The sequence below is a fragment of the Oncorhynchus mykiss genome, chromosome 23 (assembly GCF_057628025.1).
Source record: "Oncorhynchus mykiss isolate SJ-2025 chromosome 23, ASM5762802v1, whole genome shotgun sequence".
NCBI lineage: Eukaryota > Metazoa > Chordata > Actinopteri > Salmoniformes > Salmonidae > Oncorhynchus > Oncorhynchus mykiss.
This window is the reverse complement of record NC_143044.1, coordinates 51,772,926-51,800,104: the sequence shown is the minus strand read 5'-3', so window position 1 is coordinate 51,800,104 and position 27,179 is coordinate 51,772,926. Positions and strand designations below refer to the sequence as shown.

General features: G+C 43.4%; 1 protein-coding gene across 5 annotated transcripts in view; it reads right to left on the bottom strand.

The window, feature by feature from the left end:
- LOC110516668 (lysosomal cobalamin transport escort protein LMBD1) overlaps window positions 1-27,179 on the bottom strand; it is a 212,381-nt gene that overhangs the window by 54,232 nt on the left and 130,970 nt on the right. For 3 of the 5 annotated variants that reach the window (XM_090217619.1, XM_090217620.1, XM_090217623.1), the window contains 4 exons: window positions 26,713-26,796; window positions 15,133-15,197; window positions 13,504-13,606; window positions 3,628-3,732 (listed from right to left, as the gene is read on the bottom strand). In XM_090217619.1, the coding sequence (XP_090073745.1) occupies window positions 3,628-3,732; window positions 13,504-13,606; window positions 15,133-15,197; window positions 26,713-26,796 (357 nt within the window). The remainder of the gene's footprint in view (window positions 1-3,627; window positions 3,733-13,503; window positions 13,607-15,132; window positions 15,198-26,712; window positions 26,797-27,179) is intronic. The other 2 variants (XM_090217621.1, XM_090217622.1) reach the window with 1 other exon arrangement.

Below are 27,179 nucleotides of genomic sequence, written 5' to 3'. Positions count from 1 at the left end.
ATTACGTCTGTTGTCAGTTAGGTGATTACGTCTGCAGTCAGTTAGGTGATTACGTCTGCAGTCAGTTAGGTGATTACCTCTGTTGTCAGTTAGGTGATTACGTCTGCTGTCAGTTAGGTGATTACGTCTGTCGTCAGTTAGGTGATTACGTCTGTTGTCAGTTAGGTGATTACGTCTGTTGTCAGTTAGGTGATTACGTCTGCAGTCAGTTAGGTGATTACGTCTGCAGTCAGTTAGGTGATTACCTCTGTTGTCAGTTAGGTGATTACGTCTGCTGTCAGTTAGGTTATTATGTCTGTCGTCAGTTAGGTGATAATGTCTGTCATCAGTTAGGTGATTACGTCTGTCGTCAGTTAGGTGATTACGTCTGCTGTCAGTTAGGTGACTGCGTCTGCCGTCAGTTAGGTGATTGCGTCTGCTGTCAGTTAGGTGATTACCTCTGTCGTCAGTTAGGTGATTACCTCTGTCGTCAGTTAGGTGATTACGTCTGTTGTCAGTTAGGTGATTACGTCTGTCGTCAGTTAGGTGACTGCGTCTGTCGTCAGTTAGGTGATTACGTCTGTTGTCAGTTAGGTGATTACGTCTGTTGTCAGTTAGGTGATTACGTCTGCAGTCAGTTAGGTGATTACGTCTGCAGTCAGTTAGGTGATTACCTCTGTTGTCAGTTAGGTGATTACGTCTGCTGTCAGTTAGGTTATTATGTCTGTCGTCAGTTAGGTGATAATGTCTGTCATCAGTTAGGTGATTACGTCTGCTGTCAGTTAGGTGACTGCGTCTGCCGTCAGTTAGGTGATTGCGTCTGCTGTCAGTTAGGTGATTACCTCTGTCGTCAGTTAGGTGATTACCTCTGTCGTCAGTTAGGTGATTACGTCTGTTGTCAGTTAGGTGATTACGTCTGTCGTCAGTTAGGTGATTACGTCTGTCGTCAGTTAGGTGATTACGTCTGTTGTCAGTTAGGTGATTACGTCTGTTGTCAGTTAGGTGATTACGTCTGTTGTCAGTTAGGTGATTACGTCTGCAGTCAGTTAGGTGATTACCTCTGTTGTCAGTTAGGTGATTATGTCTGCTGTCAGTTAGGTGATTACCTCTGCTGTCAGTTAGGTGATTACGTCTGTTGTCAGTTAGGTGATTATGTCTGTTGTCAGTTAGGTGATTACGTCTGTTGTCAGTTAGGTGATTACGTCTGCAGTCAGTTAGGTGATTACGTCTGCAGTCAGTTAGGTGATTACGTCTGCTGTCAGTTAGGTGATTACGTCTGCTGTCAGTTAGGTGATTACGTCTGCTGTCAGTTAGGTGATTACGTCTGTCGTCAGTTAGGTGATTACGTCTGTCGTCAGTTAGGTGATTACGTCTGCTGTCAGTTAGGTGACTGCGTCTGCCGTCAGTTAGGTGATTGCGTCTGCTGTCAGTTAGGTGATTACCTCTGTCGTCAGTTAGGTGATTACGTCTGCTGTCAGTTAGGTGACTGCGTCTGCCGTCAGTTAGGTGATTGCGTCTGCTGTCAGTTAGGTGATTACGTCTGTTGTCAGTTAGGTGATTACGTCTCTTGTCAGTTAGGTGATTACGTCTGCTGTCAGTTAGGTGATAATGTCTGTTGTCAGTTAGGTGATAATGTCTGTTGTCGGTTAGGTGATAATGTCTGTTGTCGGTTAGGTGATAATGTCCGTTGTCAGTTAGGTGATAATGTCAGCTGTCAGTTAGGTGATTACGTCTGTTGTCAGTTAGGTGATTACGTCTGTTGTCAGTTAGGTGATAACGTCTGCTGTCAGTTAGGTGATAATGTCTGTTGTCAGTTAGGTGATAATGTCTGCTGTCAGTTAGGTGATAATGTCTGTTGTCAGTTAGGTGATAATGTCTGTTGTCAGTTAGGTGATAATGTCAGCTGTCGGTTAGGTGATAATGTCTGTTGTCGGTTAGGTGATAATGTCTGTTGTCAGTTAGGTGATAATGTCAGCTGTCGGTTAGGTGATAATGTCTGTTGTCGGTTAGGTGATAATGTCTGTTGTCGGTTAGGTGATTACGGCTGTTGTCAGTTAGGTGATTATGTCTGCTGTCAGTTAGGTGATTATGTCTGCTGTCAGTTAGGTGATAATGTCTGTTAGGTGATTATGTCTGCTGTCAGTTAGGTGATTACCTCTGTTGTCAGTTAGGTGATTATGTCTGCTGTCAGTTAGGTGATTACCTCTGCTGTCAGTTAGGTGATTACGTCTGTTGTCAGTTAGGTGATTATGTCTGTTGTCAGTTAGGTGATTACGTCTGTTGTCAGTTAGGTGATTACGTCTGCAGTCAGTTAGGTGATTACGTCTGCAGTCAGTTAGGTGATTACGTCTGCTGTCAGTTAGGTGATTACGTCTGCTGTCAGTTAGGTGATTACGTCTGCTGTCAGTTAGGTGATTACGTCTGTCGTCAGTTAGGTGATTACGTCTGTCGTCAGTTAGGTGATTACGTCTGCTGTCAGTTAGGTGACTGCGTCTGCCGTCAGTTAGGTGATTGCGTCTGCTGTCAGTTAGGTGATTACCTCTGTCGTCAGTTAGGTGATTACGTCTGCTGTCAGTTAGGTGACTGCGTCTGCCGTCAGTTAGGTGATTGCGTCTGCTGTCAGTTAGGTGATTACGTCTGTTGTCAGTTAGGTGATTACGTCTCTTGTCAGTTAGGTGATTACGTCTGCTGTCAGTTAGGTGATAATGTCTGTTGTCAGTTAGGTGATAATGTCTGTTGTCGGTTAGGTGATAATGTCTGTTGTCGGTTAGGTGATAATGTCCGTTGTCAGTTAGGTGATAATGTCAGCTGTCAGTTAGGTGATTACGTCTGTTGTCAGTTAGGTGATTACGTCTGTTGTCAGTTAGGTGATAACGTCTGCTGTCAGTTAGGTGATAATGTCTGTTGTCAGTTAGGTGATAATGTCTGCTGTCAGTTAGGTGATAATGTCTGTTGTCAGTTAGGTGATAATGTCTGTTGTCAGTTAGGTGATAATGTCAGCTGTCGGTTAGGTGATAATGTCTGTTGTCGGTTAGGTGATAATGTCTGTTGTCAGTTAGGTGATAATGTCAGCTGTCGGTTAGGTGATAATGTCTGTTGTCGGTTAGGTGATAATGTCTGTTGTCGGTTAGGTGATTACGGCTGTTGTCAGTTAGGTGATTATGTCTGCTGTCAGTTAGGTGATTATGTCTGCTGTCAGTTAGGTGATAATGTCTGTTAGGTGATTATGTCTGCTGTCAGTTAGATTAGCATGTCTTCCAGCTAGTTAAAAACAATAGAGAATGTCTTCTAGGAAGTGATAGAGACAGGAAACATGCAGTTATAGATACGTCTGAAAGATAATGCAGACACCTGCATTGCTTGCTGTTTGGGGTTTTAGGCTGTGTTCCTGTACAGCACTTTGAGATATCAGCTGATGTACGAAGGGCTACATAAATAAATTTGATTTGATTAGATTAGATAATCATGGAGAAACAGTGAAAGCAGGTTCATCTTCCACACATAGATGTAGCAATGAGATGAGACATAATGATACAAATCTTCTATTATGTGAATTATTGTGAATACTCTATGAACGGGCGAGTGTGTGTGTGTGTGTGTGTGTGTGTGTGTGTGTGTGTGTGTGGGGGGGGGGGGAGCTGTCCTGACCCGTATCCAGAAGAACCAGATGCCCAAGTTCCTGATGCCGGCCATGGAGGTGAACACAAAGTACATGGTGATGACAGTGATCAGGACATAATCCAACGGGAACACCTGGGAGACATCAGGTCAAAGGTTAGAGACACAGAGAGAGAGAGAGAGAGAGAGAGAGAGAGAGAGACACACAGAGACAGAGACACAGAGAGAGAGACACAGAGACAGAGACACAGAGAGAGAGACAGAGAGAGAGAGAGAGAGAGAGAGACAGAGGGCGTGAGAGATACAGAGACACAGAGAGAGTGTGAGAGATACAGAGAGACAGTGTGTAATCATTCCAATATCCACACACACACAGAGCTGTTTTGAGATGGGGCAATTAGCATCAGTAGTCTGCTGTACTGTAACACTCTGTCCTGGTAGTAGTCTACTATACTGTAACACTCTGTCCTGGTAGTAGTCTGCTATACTGTAACACTCTGTCCTGGTAGTAGTCTGCTATACTGTAACACTCTGTCCTGGTAGTAGTCTGCTGGTCTGTAACACTCTGTCCTGGTAGTAGTCTGCTATACTGTAACACTCTGTCCTGGTAGTAGTCTGCTATACTGTAACACTCTGTCCTGGTAGTAGTCTACTATACTGTAACACTCTGTCCTGGTAGTAGTCTGCTATACTGTAACACTCTGTCCTGGTAGTAGTCTGCTATACTGTAACACTCTGTCCTGGTAGTAGTCTGCTATACTGTAATACTCTGTCCTGGTAGTAGTCTGCTATACTGTAACACTCTGTCCTGGTAGTAGTCTACTATACTGTAACACTCTGTCCTGGTAGTAGTCTGCTATACTGTAACACTCTGTCCTGGTAGTAGTCTGCTATACTGTAACACTCTGTCCTGGTAGTAGTCTGCTATACTGTAATACTCTGTCCTGGTAGTAGTCTGCTATACTGTAACACTCTGTCCTGGTAGTAGTCTGCTATACTGTAACACTCTGTCCTGGTAGTAGTCTGCTATACTGTAACACTCTGTCCTGGTAGTAGTCTACTATACTGTAACACTATGGCCTGGTAGTAGTCTGCTATACTGTAACACTCTGTCCTGGTAGTAGTCTGCTATACTGTAACACTCTGTCCTGGTAGTAGTCTGCTATACTGTAACACTCTGTCCTGGTAGTAGTCTGCTATACTGTAACACTCTGTCCTGGTAGTAGTCTGCTATACTGTAACACTCTGTCCTGGTAGTAGTCTACTATACTGTAACACTCTGTCCTGGTAGTAGTCTGCTATACTGTAACACTCTGTCCTGGTAGTAGTCTGCTATACTGTAACACTCTGTCCTGGTAGTAGTCTGCTATACTGTAACACTCTGTCCTGGTAGTAGTCTACTATACTGTAACACTCTGTCCTGGTAGTAGTCTACTATACTGTAACACTCTGTCCTGGTAGTAGTCTGCTATACTGTAACACTCTGTCCTGGTAGTAGTCTACTATACTGTAACACTCTGTCCTGGTAGTAGTCTACTATACTGTAACACTCTGTCCTGGTAGTAGTCTGCTATACTGTAACACTCTGTCCTGGTAGTAGTCTGCTATACTGTAACACTCTGTCCTGGTAGTATTCTACTATACTGTAACACTCTGTCCTGGTAGTAGTCTGCTATACTGTAATACTCTGTCCTGGTAGTAAGTAGTCTGCTATACTGTAACACTCTGTCCTGGTAGTAGTCTGCTATACTGTAACACTCTGTCCTGGTAGTAGTCTGCTATACTGTAACACTCTGTCCTGGTAGTAGTCTGCTATACTGTAACACTCTGTCCTGGTAGTAGTCTGCTATACTGTAACACTCTGTCCTGGTAGTAGTCTGCTATACTGTAATACTCTGTCCTGGTAGTAAGTAGTCTGCTATACTGTAACACTCTGTCCTGGTAGTAGTCTGCTATACTGTAACACTCTGTCCTGGTAGTAGTCTGCTATACTGTAATACTCTGTCCTGGTAGTAGTCTACTATACTGTAACACTCTGTCCTGGTAGTAGTCTACTATACTGTAACACTCTGTCCTGGTAGTAGTCTACTATACTGTAACACTCTGTCCTGGTAGTATTCTACTATACTGTAACACTCTGTCCTGGTAGTAGTCTGCTATACTGTAATACTCTGTCCTGGTAGTAAGTAGTCTGCTATACTGTAACACTCTGTCCTGGTAGTAGTCTGCTATACTGTAACACTCTGTCCTGGTAGTAGTCTGCTATACTGTAACACTCTGTCCTGGTAGTAGTCTGCTATACTGTAATACTCTGTCCTGGTAGTAAGTAGTCTGCTATACTGTAACACTCTGTCCTGGTAGTAGTCTGCTATACTGTAACACTCTGTCCTGGTAGTAGTCTGCTATACTGTAACACTCTGTCCTGGTAGTAGTCTACTATACTGTAACACTCTGTCCTGGTAGTAGTCTGCTATACTGTAACACTCTGTCCTGGTAGTAGTCTGCTATACTGTAACACTCTGTCCTGGTAGCAGTCTACTATACTGTAACACTCTGTCCTGGTAGTAGTCTGCTATACTGTAATACTCTGTCCTGGTAGTAAGTAGTCTGCTATACTGTAACACTCTGTCCTGGTAGTAGTCTGCTATACTGTAACACTCTGTCCTGGTAGTAGTCTGCTATACTGTAATACTCTGTCCTGGTAGTAAGTAGTCTGCTATACTGTAACACTCTGTCCTGGTAGTAGTCTGCTATACTGTAACACTCTGTCCTGGTAGTAGTCTGCTATACTGTAACACTCTGTCCTGGTAGTAGTCTGCTATACTGTAACACTCTGTCCTGGTAGTAGTCTGCTATACTGTAACACTCTGTCCTGGTAGTAGTCTGCTATACTGTAATACTCTGTCCTGGTAGTAAGTAGTCTGCTATACTGTAACACTCTGTCCTGGTAGTAGTCTGCTATACTGTAACACTCTGTCCTGGTAGTAGTCTGCTATACTGTAATACTCTGTCCTGGTAGTAGTCTACTATACTGTAACGCTCTGTCCTGGTAGTAGTCTACTATACTGTAACACTCTGTCCTGGTAGTAGTCTACTATACTGTAACACTCTGTCCTGGTAGTATTCTACTATACTGTAACACTCTGTCCTGGTAGTAGTCTGCTATACTGTAATACTCTGTCCTGGTAGTAAGTAGTCTGCTATACTGTAACACTCTGTCCTGGTAGTAGTCTGCTATACTGTAACACTCTGTCCTGGTAGTAGTCTGCTATACTGTAACACTCTGTCCTGGTAGTAGTCTGCTATACTGTAATACTCTGTCCTGGTAGTAAGTAGTCTGCTATACTGTAATACTCTGTCCTGGTAGTAAGTAGTCTGCTATACTGTAACACTCTGTCCTGGCAGTAGTCTGCTATACTGTAACACTCTGTCCTGGTAGTAGTCTGCTATACTGTAACACTCTGTCCTGGTAGTAGTCTGCTATACTGTAACACTCTGTCCTGGTAGTAGTCTACTATACTGTAACACTCTGTCCTGGTAGTAGTCTGCTATACTGTAACACTCTGTCCTGGTAGTAGTCTGCTATACTGTAACACTCTGTCCTGGTAGTAGTCTGCTATACTGTAACACTCTGTCCTGGTAGTAGTCTGCTATACTGTAATACTCTGTCCTGGTAGTAAGTAGTCTGCTATACTGTAATACTCTGTCCTGGTAGTAAGTAGTCTGCTATACTGTAACACTCTGTCCTGGTAGTAGTCTGCTATACTGTAACACTCTGTCCTGGTAGTAGTCTGCTATACTGTAACACTCTGTCCTGGTAGTAGTCTGCTATACTGTAACACTCTGTCCTGGTAGTAGTCTACTATACTGTAACACTCTGTCCTGGTAGTAGTCTGCTATACTGTAACACTCTGTCCTGGTAGTAGTCTGCTATACTGTAACACTCTGTCCTGGTAGCAGTCTGCTGGTCTGTAACACTCTGTCCTGGTAGTAGTCTGCTATACTGTAACACTCTGTCCTGGTAGTAGTCTGCTATACTGTAACACTCTGTCCTGGTAGTAGTCTGCTATACTGTAACACTCTGTCCTGGTAGTAGTCTACTATACTGTAACACTCTGTCCTGGTAGTAGTCTGCTATACTGTAACACTCTGTCCTGGTAGTAGTCTGCTATACTGTAACACTCTGTCCTGGTAGTAGTCTGCTATACTGTAACACTCTGTCCTGGTAGTAGTCTACTATACTGTAACACTCTGTCCTGGTAGTAGTCTGCTATACTGTAACACTCTGTCCTGGTAGTAGTCTGCTATACTGTAACACTCTGTCCTGGTAGTAGTCTGCTATACTGTAATACTCTGTCCTGGTAGTAAGTAGTCTGCTATACTGTAACACTCTGTCCTGGTAGTAGTCTGCTATACTGTAACACTCTGTCCTGGTAGTAGTCTGCTATACTGTAACACTCTGTCCTGGTAGTAGTCTACTATACTGTAACACTCTGTCCTGGTAGTAGTCTGCTATACTGTAACACTCTGTCCTGGTAGTAGTCTGCTATACTGTAACACTCTGTCCTGGTAGCAGTCTACTATACTGTAACACTCTGTCCTGGTAGTAGTCTGCTATACTGTAATACTCTGTCCTGGTAGTAAGTAGTCTGCTATACTGTAACACTCTGTCCTGGTAGTAGTCTGCTATACTGTAACACTCTGTCCTGGTAGTAGTCTGCTATACTGTAATACTCTGTCCTGGTAGTAAGTAGTCTGCTATACTGTAACACTCTGTCCTGGTAGTAGTCTGCTATACTGTAACACTCTGTCCTGGTAGTAGTCTGCTATACTGTAACACTCTGTCCTGGTAGTAGTCTGCTATACTGTAACACTCTGTCCTGGTAGTAGTCTGCTATACTGTAACACTCTGTCCTGGTAGTAGTCTGCTATACTGTAATACTCTGTCCTGGTAGTAAGTAGTCTGCTATACTGTAACACTCTGTCCTGGTAGTAGTCTGCTATACTGTAACACTCTGTCCTGGTAGTAGTCTGCTATACTGTAATACTCTGTCCTGGTAGTAGTCTACTATACTGTAACGCTCTGTCCTGGTAGTAGTCTACTATACTGGAACACTCTGTCCTGGTAGTAGTCTACTATACTGTAACACTCTGTCCTGGTAGTATTCTACTATACTGTAACACTCTGTCCTGGTAGTAGTCTGCTATACTGTAATACTCTGTCCTGGTAGTAAGTAGTCTGCTATACTGTAACACTCTGTCCTGGTAGTAGTCTGCTATACTGTAACACTCTGTCCTGGTAGTAGTCTGCTATACTGTAACACTCTGTCCTGGTAGTAGTCTGCTATACTGTAATACTCTGTCCTGGTAGTAAGTAGTCTGCTATACTGTAATACTCTGTCCTGGTAGTAAGTAGTCTGCTATACTGTAACACTCTGTCCTGGCAGTAGTCTGCTATACTGTAACACTCTGTCCTGGTAGTAGTCTGCTATACTGTAACACTCTGTCCTGGTAGTAGTCTGCTATACTGTAACACTCTGTCCTGGTAGTAGTCTACTATACTGTAACACTCTGTCCTGGTAGTAGTCTGCTATACTGTAACACTCTGTCCTGGTAGTAGTCTGCTATACTGTAACACTCTGTCCTGGTAGTAGTCTGCTATACTGTAACACTCTGTCCTGGTAGTAGTCTGCTATACTGTAATACTCTGTCCTGGTAGTAAGTAGTCTGCTATACTGTAATACTCTGTCCTGGTAGTAAGTAGTCTGCTATACTGTAACACTCTGTCCTGGTAGTAGTCTGCTATACTGTAACACTCTGTCCTGGTAGTAGTCTGCTATACTGTAACACTCTGTCCTGGTAGTAGTCTGCTATACTGTAACACTCTGTCCTGGTAGTAGTCTACTATACTGTAACACTCTGTCCTGGTAGTAGTCTGCTATACTGTAACACTCTGTCCTGGTAGTAGTCTGCTATACTGTAACACTCTGTCCTGGTAGCAGTCTGCTGGTCTGTAACACTCTGTCCTGGTAGTAGTCTGCTATACTGTAACACTCTGTCCTGGTAGTAGTCTGCTATACTGTAACACTCTGTCCTGGTAGTAGTCTGCTATACTGTAACACTCTGTCCTGGTAGTAGTCTACTATACTGTAACACTCTGTCCTGGTAGTAGTCTGCTATACTGTAACACTCTGTCCTGGTAGTAGTCTGCTATACTGTAACACTCTGTCCTGGTAGTAGTCTGCTATACTGTAACACTCTGTCCTGGTAGTAGTCTACTATACTGTAACACTCTGTCCTGGTAGTAGTCTGCTATACTGTAACACTCTGTCCTGGTAGTAGTCTGCTATACTGTAACACTCTGTCCTGGCCCATTAATCCTCAAAGGTGTAGTCAAGACAATGGAGAGTGTTGAAATGCGAGGTGTGTATGTGTGTCATGTGGTGTTTCTCCAAACGTATACTACCGGGCTCCGAGCACGCAAATTGGAGCATGGGACGGTCAGAGTAGGAGTCCAAATCAAAGTATGTGAAACAGAGCACGGAGGGCACTTCTCTGATGAGTACTCCGTTTGTACATATTTTGAAGCATCCATCCATGCAAGCTTCAACGGAGAGTATGCAAAGAAACCACGTAGAAAATTACTCCATTTTTTTTTTTTAAATCAATGGCAAAATAAACTCAGACTTTGGACTGTAACATTTCCTTTTCACATCTCATATGTTGCCTGAATACAATATCTTATCTTGGTACGTTAATAAATACATGACGTGTTAATTTTGTAATGTTTCCCTGCCTACAATACCCACTGTAGTGTGCATAGGTCGCAAGCCTAAGTCAATAGGGCTAACTAGCTACTAGTACTGTTAGCTACCCACGAAAAATTGGCATTTACCATGCATAGGGGGAGTGCTGCTCAGCGTGAGGTAATACAGTAGGGGGAGTGCTGCTCAGCGTGAGGTAATACAGTAGGGGGAGTGCTGCTCAGCGTGAGGTAATACAGTAGGGGGAGTGCTGCTGAGCGTGAGGTAATACAGTAGGGGGAGTGCTGCTCAGTGTGAGGTAATACAGTAGAGGGAGTGCTGCTCAGCGTGAGGTAATACAGTAGGGGGAGTGCTGCTCAGCGTGAGGTAATACAGTAGGGGGAGTGCTGCTCAGTGTGAGGTAATACAGTAGGGGGAGTGCTGCTCGGCGTGAGGTAATACAGTAGGGGTAGTGCTGCTCAGCGTGAGGTAATACAGTACGGGGAGTGCTGCTCAGCGTGAGGTAATACAGTAGGGGGAGTGCTGCTCAGCGTGAGGTAATACAGTAGGGGGAGTGCTGCTCAGCGTGAGGTAATACAGTAGGGGTAGTGCTGCTCAGTGTGAGGTAATACAGTAGGGGGAGTGCTGCTCAGCGTGAGGTAATACAGCAGGGGTAGTGCTGCTCAGCGTGAGGTAATACAGTAGGGGGAGTGCTGCTCAGCATGAGGTAATACAGAAGGGAGAGTGCTGCTCAGCGTGAGGTAATACAGTAGGGGGAGTGCTGCTCAGCTTGAGGTAATACAGTAGGGGGAGTGCTGCTCAGTGTGAGGTAATACAGTAGGGGGAGAGCTGCTCAGTGTGAGGTAATACAGTAGAGGGAGTGCTGCTCAGTGTGAGGTAATACAGTAGGGAGAGTGCTGCTCGGCTTGAGGTAATACAGTAGGGGGAGTGCTGCTCGGCGTGAGATAATACAGTAGGGGGAGTGCTGCTCAGCGTGAGGTAATACAGTAGGGGTAGTGCTGCTCAGCGTGAGGTAATACAGTAGGGGGAGTGCAGCTCAGTGTGAGGTAATACAGTAGGGGGAGTGCTGCTCAGCGTGAGGTAATACAGTAGGGGGAGTGCTGCTCAGCGTGAGGTAATACAGTAGGGGGAGTGCAGCTCAGTGTGAGGTAATACAGTAGGGGGAGTGCTGCTCAGCGTGAGGTAATACAGTAGGGGGAGTGCTGCTCAGTGTGAGGTAATACAGTAGGGGGAGTGCTGCTCAGCGTGAGGTAATACAGTAGGGGGAGTGCTGCTCAGCATGAGGTAATACAGTAGGGGTAGTGCTGCTCAGCATGAGGTAATAGAGTAGGGAGAGTGCTGCTCAGCGTGAGGTAATACAGTAGGGGGAGTGATGCTCAGCGTGAGGTAATACAGTAGGGGGAGTGCTGCTCAGCGTGAGGTAATACAGTAGGGGGAGTGCTGCTCAGCGTGACGTAATACAGTAGGGGGAGTGCTGCTCAGCGTGAGGTAATACAGTAGGGGGAGTGTTGCTCAGCGTGAGGTAATACAGTAGGGGGAGTGCTGCTCAGCGTGAGGTAATACAGTAGGGGGAGTGCTGCTCAGCGTGAGGTAATACAGTAGGGAGAGTGCTGCTCAGCGTGAGGTAATACAGTAGGGGGAGTGCTGCTCGGCGTGAGGTAATACAGTAGGGGGAGTGCTGCTCGGCGTGAGGTAATACAGTAGGGGGAGTGCTGCTCAGCGTGAGGTAATACAGTAGGGGGAGTGCTGCTCAGCGTGAGGTAATACAGTAGGGAGAGTGCTGCTCAGCGTGAGGTAATACAGTAGGGGGAGTGCTGCTCGGCGTGAGGTAATACAGTAGGGGGAGTGCTGCTCGGCGTGAGGTAATACAGTAGGGGGAGTGCTGCTCGGCGTGAGGTAATACAGTAGGGGGGTGCTGCTCAGTGTGAGGTAATACAGTAGGGGGAGTGCTGCTCAGCGTGAGGTAATACAGGAACGTACTCAAGAGAACGTCTTCAGAGAATGCACTCAGAGCATGAAAGTATGGAGCTTGGTAGTATACATATTGAGAAACTGTAGGTGTGTGTGTGTGTGTGTCTAGCTGTGTGTTCGCTTCAGTGGGTCGCTCAAAAAATAATATATTTAAAAGTATTTGAAAACCCTTTGAAAGTCATGCTGAGGGAAAAGGACTGTCCAATAAGTTGCTTTGGCTGCACGACACTGTGGAGGAAATGTTAATGCCTGGCACTTTGGCAGCTTTACACTCATAACTCCGACTGGGCTTGACATGCATTTTAAATAGTAGGATACACTGTGACCTTTACAATTCCCATCATCATATCCTCCTACAAGCCAATCAGGGCCTGGATGAACTCAAATAGCAGCCTATGTTCTATATAATGTCAACAACTCTCTCTCTATCTCTCAAAAGTAGTGCGCTGTGTAGGGATTAGGAACCCAGGGTTTTGGTCATTCACATCACAGAGAAGACATTATGAATCCTCCAGTAATGTGGTGGTGATTATTCTCCTTCACCATGGGTCCTAGGGGAATAATATATTGTAATTAAAGTATCCTACTCTAATTGCAGAAATCAACGGCCAGGACTTCTCTCTGCCTGTGTCCCAAAATGGCACCTTATTCCATATATAGTGCACTACTTTTAACCTGGGCCCATAGGGATCTTGTCAAAAGTAGTGCACTATATAGGGAATGGAGTGCCATTTGGGACCCATTCTTTCTCTAGTACTTCTTGATCTAATTAGCTGATTTGACAACGATGACGAAGGGTGGCAATGGAACGATTATATACCAAGGCACCGGAACACTTACCATTCCACTACTAACATCAAATTAAAGTAAACTACATTGAACTACTCATTTAAATCTCTACCGAGCAACTTACCATTCCACACTTCTGATAAAGTAATATCTAAAAGTTAAAAATTATGAACATTATCCCACTGTGGCCAACGGCATGGAACATTATCCCACTTTAAGGAAAGAGGGCTTCAGTATACTCCCAGGCTGTGCGCAGACACACATGGTATACACATATACACACACAAACACTTAACTGTTTTGTCATTTAGCAGACGTTCTTATTCAGAGCGACTTACAGTAAGTGCATTCATCTACACACAGACACACAAACAGTACTCACAGGCTGTAGAGTCAGCAGGAGTTCATTCAGAGGGTTGGTCAGGTTGGTGCCAAACACCATGAAGCCAGAACTGATGCCAGCAGAGTGAAGAGCTTTGTCCAAACTGCAGAACAGAACAGACTAGTTTAGTTCTCTTCCAAGGAAATGATTGTTCACAGGAGGGTACATTCACAGACAAACTATTTCACATGAGTTTAACAGCACGTTACTATAACAGACACAAACTATTTCACATTAGTTTAACAGCACGTTACTATAACAGACACAAACTATTTCACATGAGTCTAACAGCACGTTACTATAACAGACACAAACTATTTCACATGAGTTTAACAGCACGTTACTATAACAGACACAAACTATTTCACATGAGTCTAAAAGCACGTTACTATAACAGACAAACTATTTCACATGAGTCTAAAAGCACGTTACTATAACAGACACAAACTATTTCACATGAGTCTAAAAGCACGTTACTATAACAGACACAAACTATTTCACATGAGTCTAAAAGCACGTTACTATAACAGACACAAACTATTTCACATGAGTTTAACAGCACGTTACTATAACAGACAAACTATTTCACATGAGTTTAACAGCACGTTACTATAACAGACACAAACTATTTCACATGAGTTTAACCATGCATCATAAATCCATTTGAACTTTTATCAGATATGAGATATGACAGCACACTGAAACTGTACTGGCTACACTATCTACAATCACACTGTCAGGACCCTGCAACTTCTCAGGCTACACTATCTACAATCACACTGTCAGGACCCTGCAACTTCTCAGGCTACACTAACTACAATCACACTGTCAGGACCCTGCAACTTCTCAGGCTACACTAACTACAATCACACTGTCAGGACCCTGCAACTTCTCAGGCTACACTAACTACAATCACACTGTCAGGACCCTGCAACTTCTCAGGCTACACTAACTACAATCACACTGTCAGGACCCTGCAACTTCTCAGGCTACACTAACTTCAATCACACTGTCAGGACCCTGCAACTTCTCAGGCTACACTAACTACAATCACAATGAAAGGACCCTGCAACTTCTCTGGCTACACTAACTACACTAACTACAATCACACTGTCAGGACCCTGCAACTTCTCTGGCTACACTAACTACAATCACAATGAAAGGACCCTGCAACTTCTCTGGCTACACTAACTACACTAACTACACTAACTACAATCACACTGTCAGGACCCTGCAACTTCTCAGGCTACACTAACTACAATCACACTGTCAGGACCCTGCAACTTCTCAGGCTACACTAACTACAATCACACTGTCAGGACCCTGCAACTTCTCAGGCTACACTAACTACAATCACACTGTCAGGACCCTGCAACTTCTCAGGCTACACTAACTACAATCACACTGTCAGGACCCTGCAACTTCTCAGGCTACACTAAGTACAGTTACTAGAGTTGACGTTTGACTCATGAGTCTTAGTAACAACACTGTCTGTGCGACGTGGGCCTGTACTATCTATACTAACTATTTCTATCGTACCCAGAAACAGTAATACTTCAGTGTTGTAGTAAATAAGAGTGACTGCATTACATATTTTATGGCAGGTTAGGTGTACAGGAGTCTACTTACTTTGAAATGAACAGAGCAACAACAAACAGCAGAGCGAACAGGATGAAGAAAATTCCCAGCAGAATCTGGAGAGAGAGAGAGAGAGAGAGAGAGAGAGAGAGAGAGAGAGAGAGAGAGAGAGAGAGGGAGAGAGAGAGGGGGAGGGAGAGAAAGGGAGGAGGGAGGGGGAATAGGGAGAGAAAGAGAGGAGAGAGAGAGGAGGAGAGGAAGGAGAGGAAGGAGAGGAAGGAGAGGGAGAGAGAGAGAGAGAGGGGGAGGGAGAGAAAGGGAGGAGGGAGGGGGAATAGGGAGAGAAAGAGAGAGAGAGAGAGAGGAGGAATAGGGAGAGAAAGAGAGGAAGGAGAGGGAGAGAGAGAGGAGGGAGGGAGAGAGAGAGAGAGAGAGGGGGAGGGAGAGAAAGGGAGGGAGAGAAAGGGAGGAGGGAGGGGGAATAGGGAGAGAAAGAGAGGAGGGAGAGAGAGGAGGGAGAGGGAATAGGGAGAGAAAGAGAGGAGGGAGAGAGAGGAGGGAGAGGGAGAGAGAGGAGGGAGAGGGAGAGAAAGAAAGGAGAAAGAGACAAAGAAAGAACGAAAAGGCGAGAGAAAGAGAGAAGATAAAAGAGATGTTATGTTGTTGAAGGCATCAGTCACAAGGGAAGTGTTCGGTATTAATATCCTCCATGCTGTAGACTACATGCAGAGGGGACTGAAACGTGTTAGAATGGCAACTCATGAGCCTTCAGACTTTAACCTAAAGGTCATGTCATTTGTCAAAGCATGGCCATATGGACTGGCCGGGCACAGAGCGCGGTCTGCTACTGCTGCCAAAGGTGACAGGGAGGCGAAACAGAGGCCCAGACCTCTGTTGACTGTGTGTGTGTGTGTGTGTGTGTGTGTCTGTGAGAGTGTGTGTGTGTGTGTCTGTGAGTGTGTGTCTGTGAGTGTGTGTGTGTCTGTGTGTGTGTGTGTGTGTGTGTCTGTGTGTGTGAGTGTCTCTGTGTGTGTGTGTGTGTGTGTGTGTGTGTGTGTCTGTCTGTCTGCTTGCCAGCCTTCCAGTGGCCCTTCTGGCCTCAGGTCAGCAAAAAATGTCACTTACCAAATTTGGCCACCAGGGGAAAAAATACAGTCAAACACATGTACACACATATGCCAGATACAGGCACTCCACAACACACACACACACACCAAACACACGCGCACACAGACACAAACACCATGACATTGCTGAACCCAATCACATCTGACAGCCTGTGTTAATCTTCTGGGTCTAACTGTGTCTCCTTCAGAAAATGCTGTCTCTCTGTGAACAACATGTAGTATCCCTGTAATAACCACGGCTGTGTCCCACATGTAGTATCCCTGTAATAACCACGGCTGTGTCCCACATGTAGTATCCCTGTAATAACCACGACTGTGTCCCACATGTAGTATCCCTGTAATAACCACGGCTGTGTCCCACATGTAGTATCCCTGTAATAACCACGGCTGTGTCCCACATGTAGTATCCCTGTAATAACCACGGCTGTGTCCCACATGTGGTATCCCTGTAATAACCACGGCTGTGTCCCACATGTAGTATCCCTGTCATAACCACGGCTGTGTCCCACATGTAGGGTTGCAAAGGGTTGGAAACCTTCCGGGACATGTTCCATGGGAAGTCAAGCCTGGGAATTTTGCTCAAGATCATCCCAAAAAAAAGTTAGCTTATAACAGTGAACCTTTTTTATTGGGATACACATAAGGCAATTCTAGGTCTTCTGGCATATTTTGGTTAAACTATCCCCAATTCAATGGAGTTGCAACCCTCTACATGCACAGTGCATTCTGCCATCACATGTACAGCTGACTCTCAAGATCTTGCAAACTAATGAGATGGTATTGAGCTGTCTGAGCCAAGGACTACATGCTTTCTGGTAAGTTTTGATTACAATACTGGGTGGGGTGAATATATTTTCTATTACATAAATCATTTTTTTGTTAACTAGTAAATAGTAGCCTACAGCAAAGTGTGTTTAAATAATTTCTATCTTGTTAACAATTTCTGTTAGTTTTTTCTACCATGCGGGTTTTAGCGTGTTTGAGCCTGCTAACTGAGTATCAATTCACCTGTTTCCATACTTTTCATTTTAAACGTATCTTATCTTACTAAGGAGCTGTTTAATCTAACTGATTAACTATTTATCTGTACATGGAATTGTATTATTGATTTTTTTACACATTTGTTTCTAATCTTTACAGGAAAATGCCACGGAAACTGTCAGATGTTTAGAGACATTTCACTGCAGCAAATGTAGAAGGAAAAGCTGTGTTCATTTGCAAATACTGTGCCAGATCATATGTGAAGAATGCAACAAAGATGCAGAATCATCTGGCCAAGTGCATAAAGTTCCCTCAGCGTTCACAACAAGCAACCTCTGACAGAAGTCCTTCTACTTGTATTCGATATCAACAGCTCATGGTCCTCCTAGAATCAGATGTTTTTTGACTCAATGGAGGAATGTAGTCAGAGAAATGCTGATGAACGTCTTGCTCGAACTGGTTCACCTCTGACGCTCACAGGCAATGTGTATTGGAAGAGATTTCTGAATGTTCCTCACCCAGCATACACCCCTCCAACCAGACATGCTTTATCAGTCTGTGTGTGTGTGTCTGTCTGTGTGTGTGCACGTTCAGGCTGCCCTTCCGTTTTCTCAATATATATTGATTGGCAGGGTATTGAAGAGAGATGGCCCTCGCCTATCATTTTTTAATAGAGAGAAAGAAAGAGTGAGAGGTGCCTCCATCCCCTCTGTGATAATGACCAGACAGTATGTGTAGAGATGGCTCGGTCAGAGGGTTCATCTGTCTGGATCAGTCATGTAGTCTTTCGTCTGCCTGGATTGCCAGATGGGTGGGGATCGCCATTTTGGGACAAGTGAAATAGTTCCATTGTGCCAGACAAGTTCAATCAAGCACAGATAAAGCATTTTAAATGATTTTAAATAGTATTTGAAGCAAGATCTGCTCTGCACTGGGAGAAGGGCTTTGTCTGTATCAGACAGGAGATGGTACGGGAGGCTGCTGTATGATGTTGTTATACCGTTCTCTCTCTGTCTGTCTGTGTCTGTGTCTGTGTGTGTGTGTGTGTGTGTGTGTGTGTGTGTGTGTAAACCCCACCACAAGGCCTTTGGTACAGCACAGAGGAGCAGACTAAACCCCACTACAAGGCCTTTGGTACAGCACAGAGGAGCAGACTAAACCCCATTACAAGGCCTTTGGCCCGGCACAGAGGAGCAGACTAAACCCCACTACAAGGCCTTTGGTCCAGCACAGAGGAGCAGACTAAACCCCATTACAAGGCCTTTGGCCCGGCACAGAGGACTAGACTAAACCCCACTACAAGGCCTTTGGCCCGGCACAGAGGAGCAGACTAAACCCCACCACAAGGCCTTTGGCCCGGCACAGAGGACTAGACTAAACCCCACCACAAGGCCTTTGGCCCAGCACAGAGGAGCAGACTGAACCCCACTACAAGGCCTTTGGCCCGGCACAGAGGAGCAGACTGAACCCCACTACAAGGCCTTTGGCCCGGCACAGAGGAGCAGACTAAACCCCACCACAAGGCCTTTGGTCCGGTACAGAGGAGCAGACTAAACCCCACCACAAGGCCTTTGGCCCGGCACAGAGGAGCAGACTAAACCCCACTACAAGGCCTTTGGTCCGGTACAGAGGAGCAGACTAAACCCCACCCACCACAAGGCCTTTGGCCCGGCACAGAGAAGCAGACTAAACCCCACTACAAGGCCTTTCGCCAGGCACAGAGGAGCAGACTAAACCCCGGCACAGAGGAGCAGACTAAACCCCACCACAAGGCCTTTGGCCCGGCACAGAGGAGCAACAGTAATTCTACAAGCTGAGCTGTGTTGCAGTGTTGACAGCAGCCTCTGAGACACACTTCAAGGCTGTCATTGTGTTCCACTTTACATAGTGTTCTATCGGTGTGATGCCACATCTTCCAGGGAACGTTAGCTGCCAGGCAACACAATGTTAGTTACAGGAAGGTAGGCCAACAAATTACATTATTTAAGTAGGTTTATAAAGACAATATATGTATAGATAGTTTAAGTTTATACATCTGTAACAAACAGTGATTGTTATTTTGGATCTGCAAAATAGCGAGCTTGTGTTACCGAATAGTGTAGGCATAAATGCTGAATTGTGCGCCATGGAACAAAGACATCTCCGGTATCTAGACTGAGGCTGTATTGAGGCTATGTATCTGAGCATGGACTGGGGCCATCTATTAAACGTTAATGATCACTGCAACAGCCCCACACATGCAGAGACAGCAGACTACCTGGAGCAAGGAGAAGTGGTCCCTGTTCTCCATTCACACACACACACACACACACAGAGACAGAGACAGCAGACTACCTGGAGCAAGGAGTAGTGGTCCCTGTTCTCCATTCACACACACACACACACACACAGAGACAGAGACAGCAGACTACCTGGAGCAAGGAGAAGTGGTCCCTGTTCTCCATTCACACACACACACACACACACACAGAGACAGAGACAGCAGACTACCTGGAGCAAGGAGAAGTGGTCCATGCTCTCCATTCACCTCGACAGACAGACAGACAGACAGACAGACAGACAGACAGACAGACAGACAGACAGACAGACAGACAGCCTGGGTGGCTGAATAACACATCCTGGAGCATTTATCTGCCTTTCTGATACACCAAGATTATACCAAGAAGCTCTGTTTCTGTCCAAGATCACCCACCAACATCATACAGACAGGTACGGTATGGACTGGCTGGTGGGCAGACATGAGCTGGTGTGAAGGTAAATGTTATTGTCTGAGGTGAAGTTACATGGTTATCAGCTAAGCTAATTAACTAATTATCAACCAATTAGTGAATTAGGCCTCATTAAAGTCTCTCTAGGCTCATTAGGGAAGCAGATGACAACATGCAATACAAAATGCAATACAAAAACATCAATATTAATTCATCAGATTGAGTTCACTACGGTCACTCACAAACACGCCTGTCTGTCAATCATCCAAATGTATTTATGAAGCCATTTTAACACCAATACTGGTTACGTAATGTGACCGACACACAGACAGACACTAAGGCATTAAAGCAACCACAGCAGAAGCGTGTGCAGGGCTCTACGCTGGCCTTTTTAACAAGGAGCACGTGTGTGACTGAATTGAAAAATGGAAGCGCACACAAATACATTTAGGAGCACAATAAAAAAGATGAGGTAATAAAGCCAGAATCTTTCATTTTTCTAGGCGCACTGGTGCTCCTAAATAACATGTCCAGGGTACACAGCAAAATATTTAAGAGCATATGCAAGTAAAATGGTTGCACTGTAGAGCCCTGCTGTGTGAGAGAAACAGAGAAATACCGGTAGGTAACTCTGCTCCGGAAGGATCCCTGCCCGGCACTTGGTGCTCCCAAAGAGCAAGAAGTATAATCTAACACGTCTAGGTGTAATATAATCTAACACGTCTAGGTGTAATATAATCTAACACGTATAGGTGTAATATAATCTAACACGTCTAGGTGTAATATAATCTAACACGTCTAGGTGTGATATAATCTAACACGTCTAGGTGTAATATAATCTAACACGTCTAGGTGTAATATAATCTAACACGTCTAGGTGTAATATAATCTAACACGTCTAGGTGTAATATAATCTAACACGTCTAGGTGTAATATAATCTAACACGTCTGGTGTAATATAATCTAACATGTTATAATCTAACATCTATGTGTAATATAATCTAACACGTCTAGGTGTAATATAATCTAACACGTCTAGGTGTAATATAATCTAACACGTCTGGTGTAATATAATCTAACATGTTATAATCTAACACATCTATGTGTAATATAATCTAACACGTCTAGGTGTAATATAATCTAACACGTCTAGGTGTAATATAATCTAACACGTCTAGGTGTAATATAATCTAACACGTCTAGGTGTAATATAATCTAACACGTCTAGGTGTAATATAATCTAACACGTCTAGGTGTAATATAATCTAACACGTCTAGGTGTAATATAATCTAACACGTCTGGTGTAATATAATCTAACACGTCTAGGTGTAATATAATCTAACACGTCTAGGTGTAATATAATCTAACACGTCTAGGTGTAATATAATCTAACACGTCTAGGTGTAATATAATCTAACACGTCTAGGTGTAATATAATCTAACACATCTATGTGTAATATAATCTAACACGTCTAGGTGTAATATAATCTAACACGTCTAGGTGTAATATAATCTAACACGTCTGGTGTAATATAATCTAACATGTTATAATCTAACACATCTATGTGTAATATAATCTAACACGTCTAGGTATAATATAATCTAACACGTCTAGGTGTAATATAATCTAACACGTCTAGGTGTAATATAATCTAACACGTCTAGGTGTAATATAATCTAACACGTCTAGGTGTAATATAATCTAACACGTCTAGGTGTAATATAATCTAACACGTCTAGGTGTAATATAATCTAACACGTCTAGGTGTAATATAATCTAACACGTCTAGGTGTAATATAATCTAACACGTCTGGTGTAATATAATCTAACACGTCTGGTGTAATATAATCTAACACGTCTAGGTGTAATATAATCTAACACGTCTAGGTGTAATATAATCTAACACGTCTAGGTGTAATATAATCTAACACGTCTAGGTGTAATATAATCTAACACGTCTAGGTGTAATATAATCTAACACGTCTAGGTGTAATATAATCTAACACGTATAGGTGTAATATAATCTAACACGTCTAGGTGTAATATAATCTAACACGTCTGGTGTAATATAATCTAACACGTCTGGTGTAATATAATCTAACACGTCTAGGTGTAATATAATCTAACACGTCTAGGTGTAATATAATCTAACACGTCTGGTGTAATATAATCTAACACGTCTGGTGTAATATAATCTAACACGTCTAGGTGTAATATAATCTAACACGTCTAGGTGTAATATAATCTAACACGTCTGGTGTAATATAATCTAACACGTATAGGTGTAATATAATCTAACACGTCTAGGTGTAATATAATCTAACACGTCTAGGTGTAATATAATCTAACACGTCTGGTGTAATATAATCTAACACGTCTAGGTGTAATATAATCTAACACGTCTAGGTGTAATATAATCTAACACGTCTAGGTGTAATATAATCTAACACGTCTAGGTGTAATATAATCTAACACGTCTAGGTGTAATATAATCTAACATGTCTAGGTGTAATATAATCTAACACGTCTAGGTGTAATATAATCTAACATGTTATAATCTAACACATCTATGTGTAATATAATCTAACACGTCTAGGTGTAATATAATCTAACACGTCTGGTGTAATATAATCTAACATGTTATAATCTAACACATCTATGTGTAATATAATCTAACACGTCTAGGTGTAATATAATCTAACACGTCTAGGTGTAATATAATCTAACACGTCTAGGTGTAATATAATCTAAAACGTCTAGGTGTAATATAATCTAACACGTCTAGGTGTAATATAATCTAACACGTCTAGGTGTAATATAATCTAACACGTCTAGGTGTAATATAATCTAACACGTCTGGTGTAATATAATCTAACACGTATAGGTGTAATATAATCTAACACGTCTAGGTGTAATATAATCTAACACGTCTAGGTGTAATATAATCTAACACGTCTAGGTGTAATATAATCTAACATGTCTAGGTGTAATATAATCTAACACGTCTAGGTGTAATATAATCTAACACGTCTAGGTGTAATATAATCTAACACGTCTGGTGTAATATAATCTAACACGTCTGGTGTAATATAATCTAACACGTCTAGGTGTAATATAATCTAACATGTCTAGGTGTAATATAATCTAACACGTCTAGGTGTAATATAATCTAACACGTCTGGTGTAATATAATCTAACACGTCTAGGTGTAATATAATCTAACACGTCTAGGTGTAATATAATCTAACACGTCTAGGTGTAATATAATCTAACACGTCTAGGTGTAATATAATCTAACACGTCTAGGTGTAATATAATCTAACACATCTAGGTGTAATATAATCTAACACGTCTAGGTGTAATATAATCTAACACATCTAGGTGTAATATAATCTAACACGTCTAGGTGTAATATAATCTAACATGTTATAATCTAACACGTCTGGTGTAATATAATCTAACACGTATAGGTGTAATATAATCTAACACGTCTAGGTGTAATATAATCTAACACGTCTAGGTGTAATATAATCTAACACGTCTAGGTGTAATATAATCTAACACGTCTAGGTGTAATATAATCTAACATGTCTAGGTGTAATATAATCTAACACGTCTAGGTGTAATATAATCTAACACGTCTAGGTGTAATATAATCTAACACGTCTGGTGTAATATAATCTAACATGTCAGGTGATCAACACACAGCCAATCAGACACTAACACATGACAGGTGATCAACACACAGCCAATCAGACACTAACACATGTCAGGTGATCAACACACAGCCTATCAGACACTAACACATGTCAGGTGATCAACACACAGCCAATCAGACACTAACACATGTCAGGTGATCAACAGCCAATCAGACACCAACACATGACAGCAGTGGAAACAGAAGAGCCAGTAGACTGGTGGGTAGTGTAGCTCTGCTCTTGGGCTCCCTGCTCATCGTTCCTGGCTGGTGCCTGGACATACAGTAGATATATCTGCCATCTCATTACTGTGTAGATGTGAGTTTGGGGAGTGTCATTAGGACTGGCCCCCCTCGGTTAAAGACACACTGTTACAGAAGCTAGCCGGCTGCTTTAACGTTTCATTAGAGCTTGCGAATAAACAGTGGGCCTGTGGAGATATAAACTGGGAGAGGATGAACGGTGGGGAGGATTGTGACACGTGAACCACAGAGAGACACTGAGGTTGGAACACAGAATGAATGACTATATAATATGAAGGTCTTTTTATGCCATTAGGAGTCTGTGCTGTTCAGTGGGCCTGTGGAGATGTAAACTGGGAGAGGATGAACGGTGGGGAGGATTGTGACACGTGAACCAAGAGAGGGAGGTTGGAAGGCTTTCTATTCTATTCCATTTTATTATCTTCCATTCTACTCTGTGCTGTCCTCAAAATGTGACCTGTTAGAGAATGAATGGTGGGGAGGAGGAGTCTAACACTTGAACCATTGTGACCTGTTAGAGAATGAATGGTGGGAAGGAGGAGTCTAACACTTGAACCATTGTGACCTGTTAGAGAATGAATGGTGGGAAGGAGGAGTCTAACACTTGAACCATTGTGACCTGTTAGAGAATGAATGGTGGGAAGGAGGAGTCTAACACTTGAACCATTGTGACCTGTTAGAGAATGAATGGTGGGGAGGAGGAGTCTAACACTTGAACCATTGTGACCTGTTAGAGAATGAATGGTGGGGAGGAGGAGTCTAACACTTGAACCATTGTCAAGACAGGTAGGTTGGAACCATTAGAACGGTCGGGGGGCAACAGGGGAACTGCAGTGGGGTCACCCCCAAAACAATGTATAATAACATACGTTTTTTTAGAAAGATAATTTGACTGAGTAAATTCATTTATTGGTTTTGTTTTCATTTTGATAAGAGATGAAAATGTAATGAAGGTTATTCATTGCTGTAAAAATGAACATGTGTTATTAGATTTGGGGTGGCGATACATTCTGAACATGTTTGAGATCCAATATAATACTTTGTGTTCTGTGTTTAATTATTTGGTTTAAAGATAGTCATTATATTATAGTCATTCAATTTCTATGTGTTAGTGTTTCTATGGTTCGGGAGGCTTTCCATGCAGATCTAAAACTGGCTCTAAAAACATTTAGGAGACAACAAGTCCAAGAAAATAATATTGGACTGATTTGTTGGACTGGTGACTACAGCTTGGTGAACACAGCCTGGTGACTACAGCCCGGTGAACACAGCCCGGTGAACACAGCCCGGTGAACACAGCCCGGTGAACACAGCCTGGTGACTACAGCCCGGTGAACACAGCCCGGTGAACACAGCCCGGTGAACACAGCCCGGTGAACACAGCCCGGTGAACACAGCCCGGTGAACACAGCCTGGTGAACACAGCCTGGTGACTACAGCCCGGTGAACACAGCAATGTTGACTTAATCTTGAATGAATCCCATAGCTAGCATATGGCTGGCTATCTTTCATTTGGACAGGTGTACGTGTTTCTTGAAGTATTAGATGTTTGGTAGTGACACTTCTTAAAAATACATGAAGATTTTCCAACTTGCTCCTCATTTTCTCCAGAATGCTTGCAGACAGACTACTCACCATGTGGCCGTAGTGTGGAGAGGGATGCAATCCCATCAAAAAGGTGGACAGCATTTTTTTTGAGAAAGATGTTTAAAAATAAACAGAACTAATAAATAGATCAGCATTGTTAAATGTATTGATAGAACGACTCAAGATGCTGTAACGATATAAAGATGTTGTAACGAAAAAATCTAAAATCATGAATTGCTTATTTTTCAAACAAAGTTTAGGAGTCAGGGTTTTGGGACAGCCACCTCTCAATAGAAATCTGTGTATAAACAATGCAGTTTAATTATATTAATGTAACGATATATTTGTTATTGCCTCAGATTTAATTAGACCATATACTGACGTAAATACATTTCCTACGTTTTTTTAGGGGTGGTACTGCAATTTGCACCAGTTCTGTAGAAAATACCTACATAGGGAATAGGGAACCATTTGGGATGCACTTTAAATGATGTGTTGACTCATAATCAGTGTGTCTCTTCCTAGTTACTGTATGGAACAGATGACAAGATAAGCATAGTTCTTCATCACAGGGAGGGAGGTAGGTAGGTAGGTAGGTAGGTGGGTGGGTGGGTTGGTAGGGAGGGAGGTAGGTAGGTAGGTAGGTAGGTGGGTGGGTGGGTGGGTGGGTGGGTGGGTAGGTGGGTGGGTGGGTGGGTGGGTGGGTGGGTAGGTGGGTGGGTGGGTGGGTGGGTAGGTAGGTATGTAGGTGGGTGGGTAGTTAGGTAGGTGGGTAGGTAGGTGGGTGGGTAGGTGGGTGGGTGGGTGGGTAGGTAGGTAGGTGGGTGGGTGGGTGGGTGGGTGGGTAGGTAGGTGGGTGGGTAGTTAGGTGGGTGGGTGGGTAGGTGGGTGGGTGGGTGGGTGGGTAGGTGGGTGGGTGGGTGGGTGGGTAGGTAGGTATGTAGGTGGGTGGGTAGTTAGGTAGGTGGGTAGGTAGGTGGGTGGGTAGGTGGGTGGGTGGGTAGGTAGGTAGGTAGGTATGTAGGTGGGTGGGTAGTTAGGTAGGTGGGTAGGTGTCTTTCTAGCCGGTAAAGAGAGATGACAGTGTTACATTATCAGCACACTTATGGAATATTGATTGTTCAATATCTCTTTACTCTCCGATGTAACACCGTATTGGAACTTGTTGAAACTGGAAAATCCATTTAACTTCTCAAAGTGAAAAGTTAAATGACAGACCGGCTTCTGGTTAGATGGGGACCTGAAAGTGTGTTTGTGTGTCTCACCTTGAGTGGTCTGAGGGCAGATCCAACCTTGGTGCAGCAGTGACTCTCTGCTATCTCCAGGTGCCTGCCCCTCCTCTGGAGCACCTAAAGGACCTCAATGAAAACAAGTCTCAATGTGCTGTTGTTCCCTAAACAAGCAGTTAAATAAGCCCTGAGAGATATGAGCCTTGTCTGTGCCAGAACGGACCAGCGTTTGTTCCATTCTCAGTGTTATTACTTATGCATCTTGTCTTGGATGTCTGGTTTTTTAATTGTTATATAAACAAATTGAAACAGAGAGAGATGTTTATAAACAGGGTAAGGTGACCGGGGACAATAGTTTGGTGAAACAGTACAAATACGACCTACACAGATGGATCAACATGGTGAAACAGTACAAATACGACCTACGCAGATGGATCAAGATGGTGAAACAGTACAAATACGACTTACACAGATGGATCAACATGGTGAAACAGTACAAATAC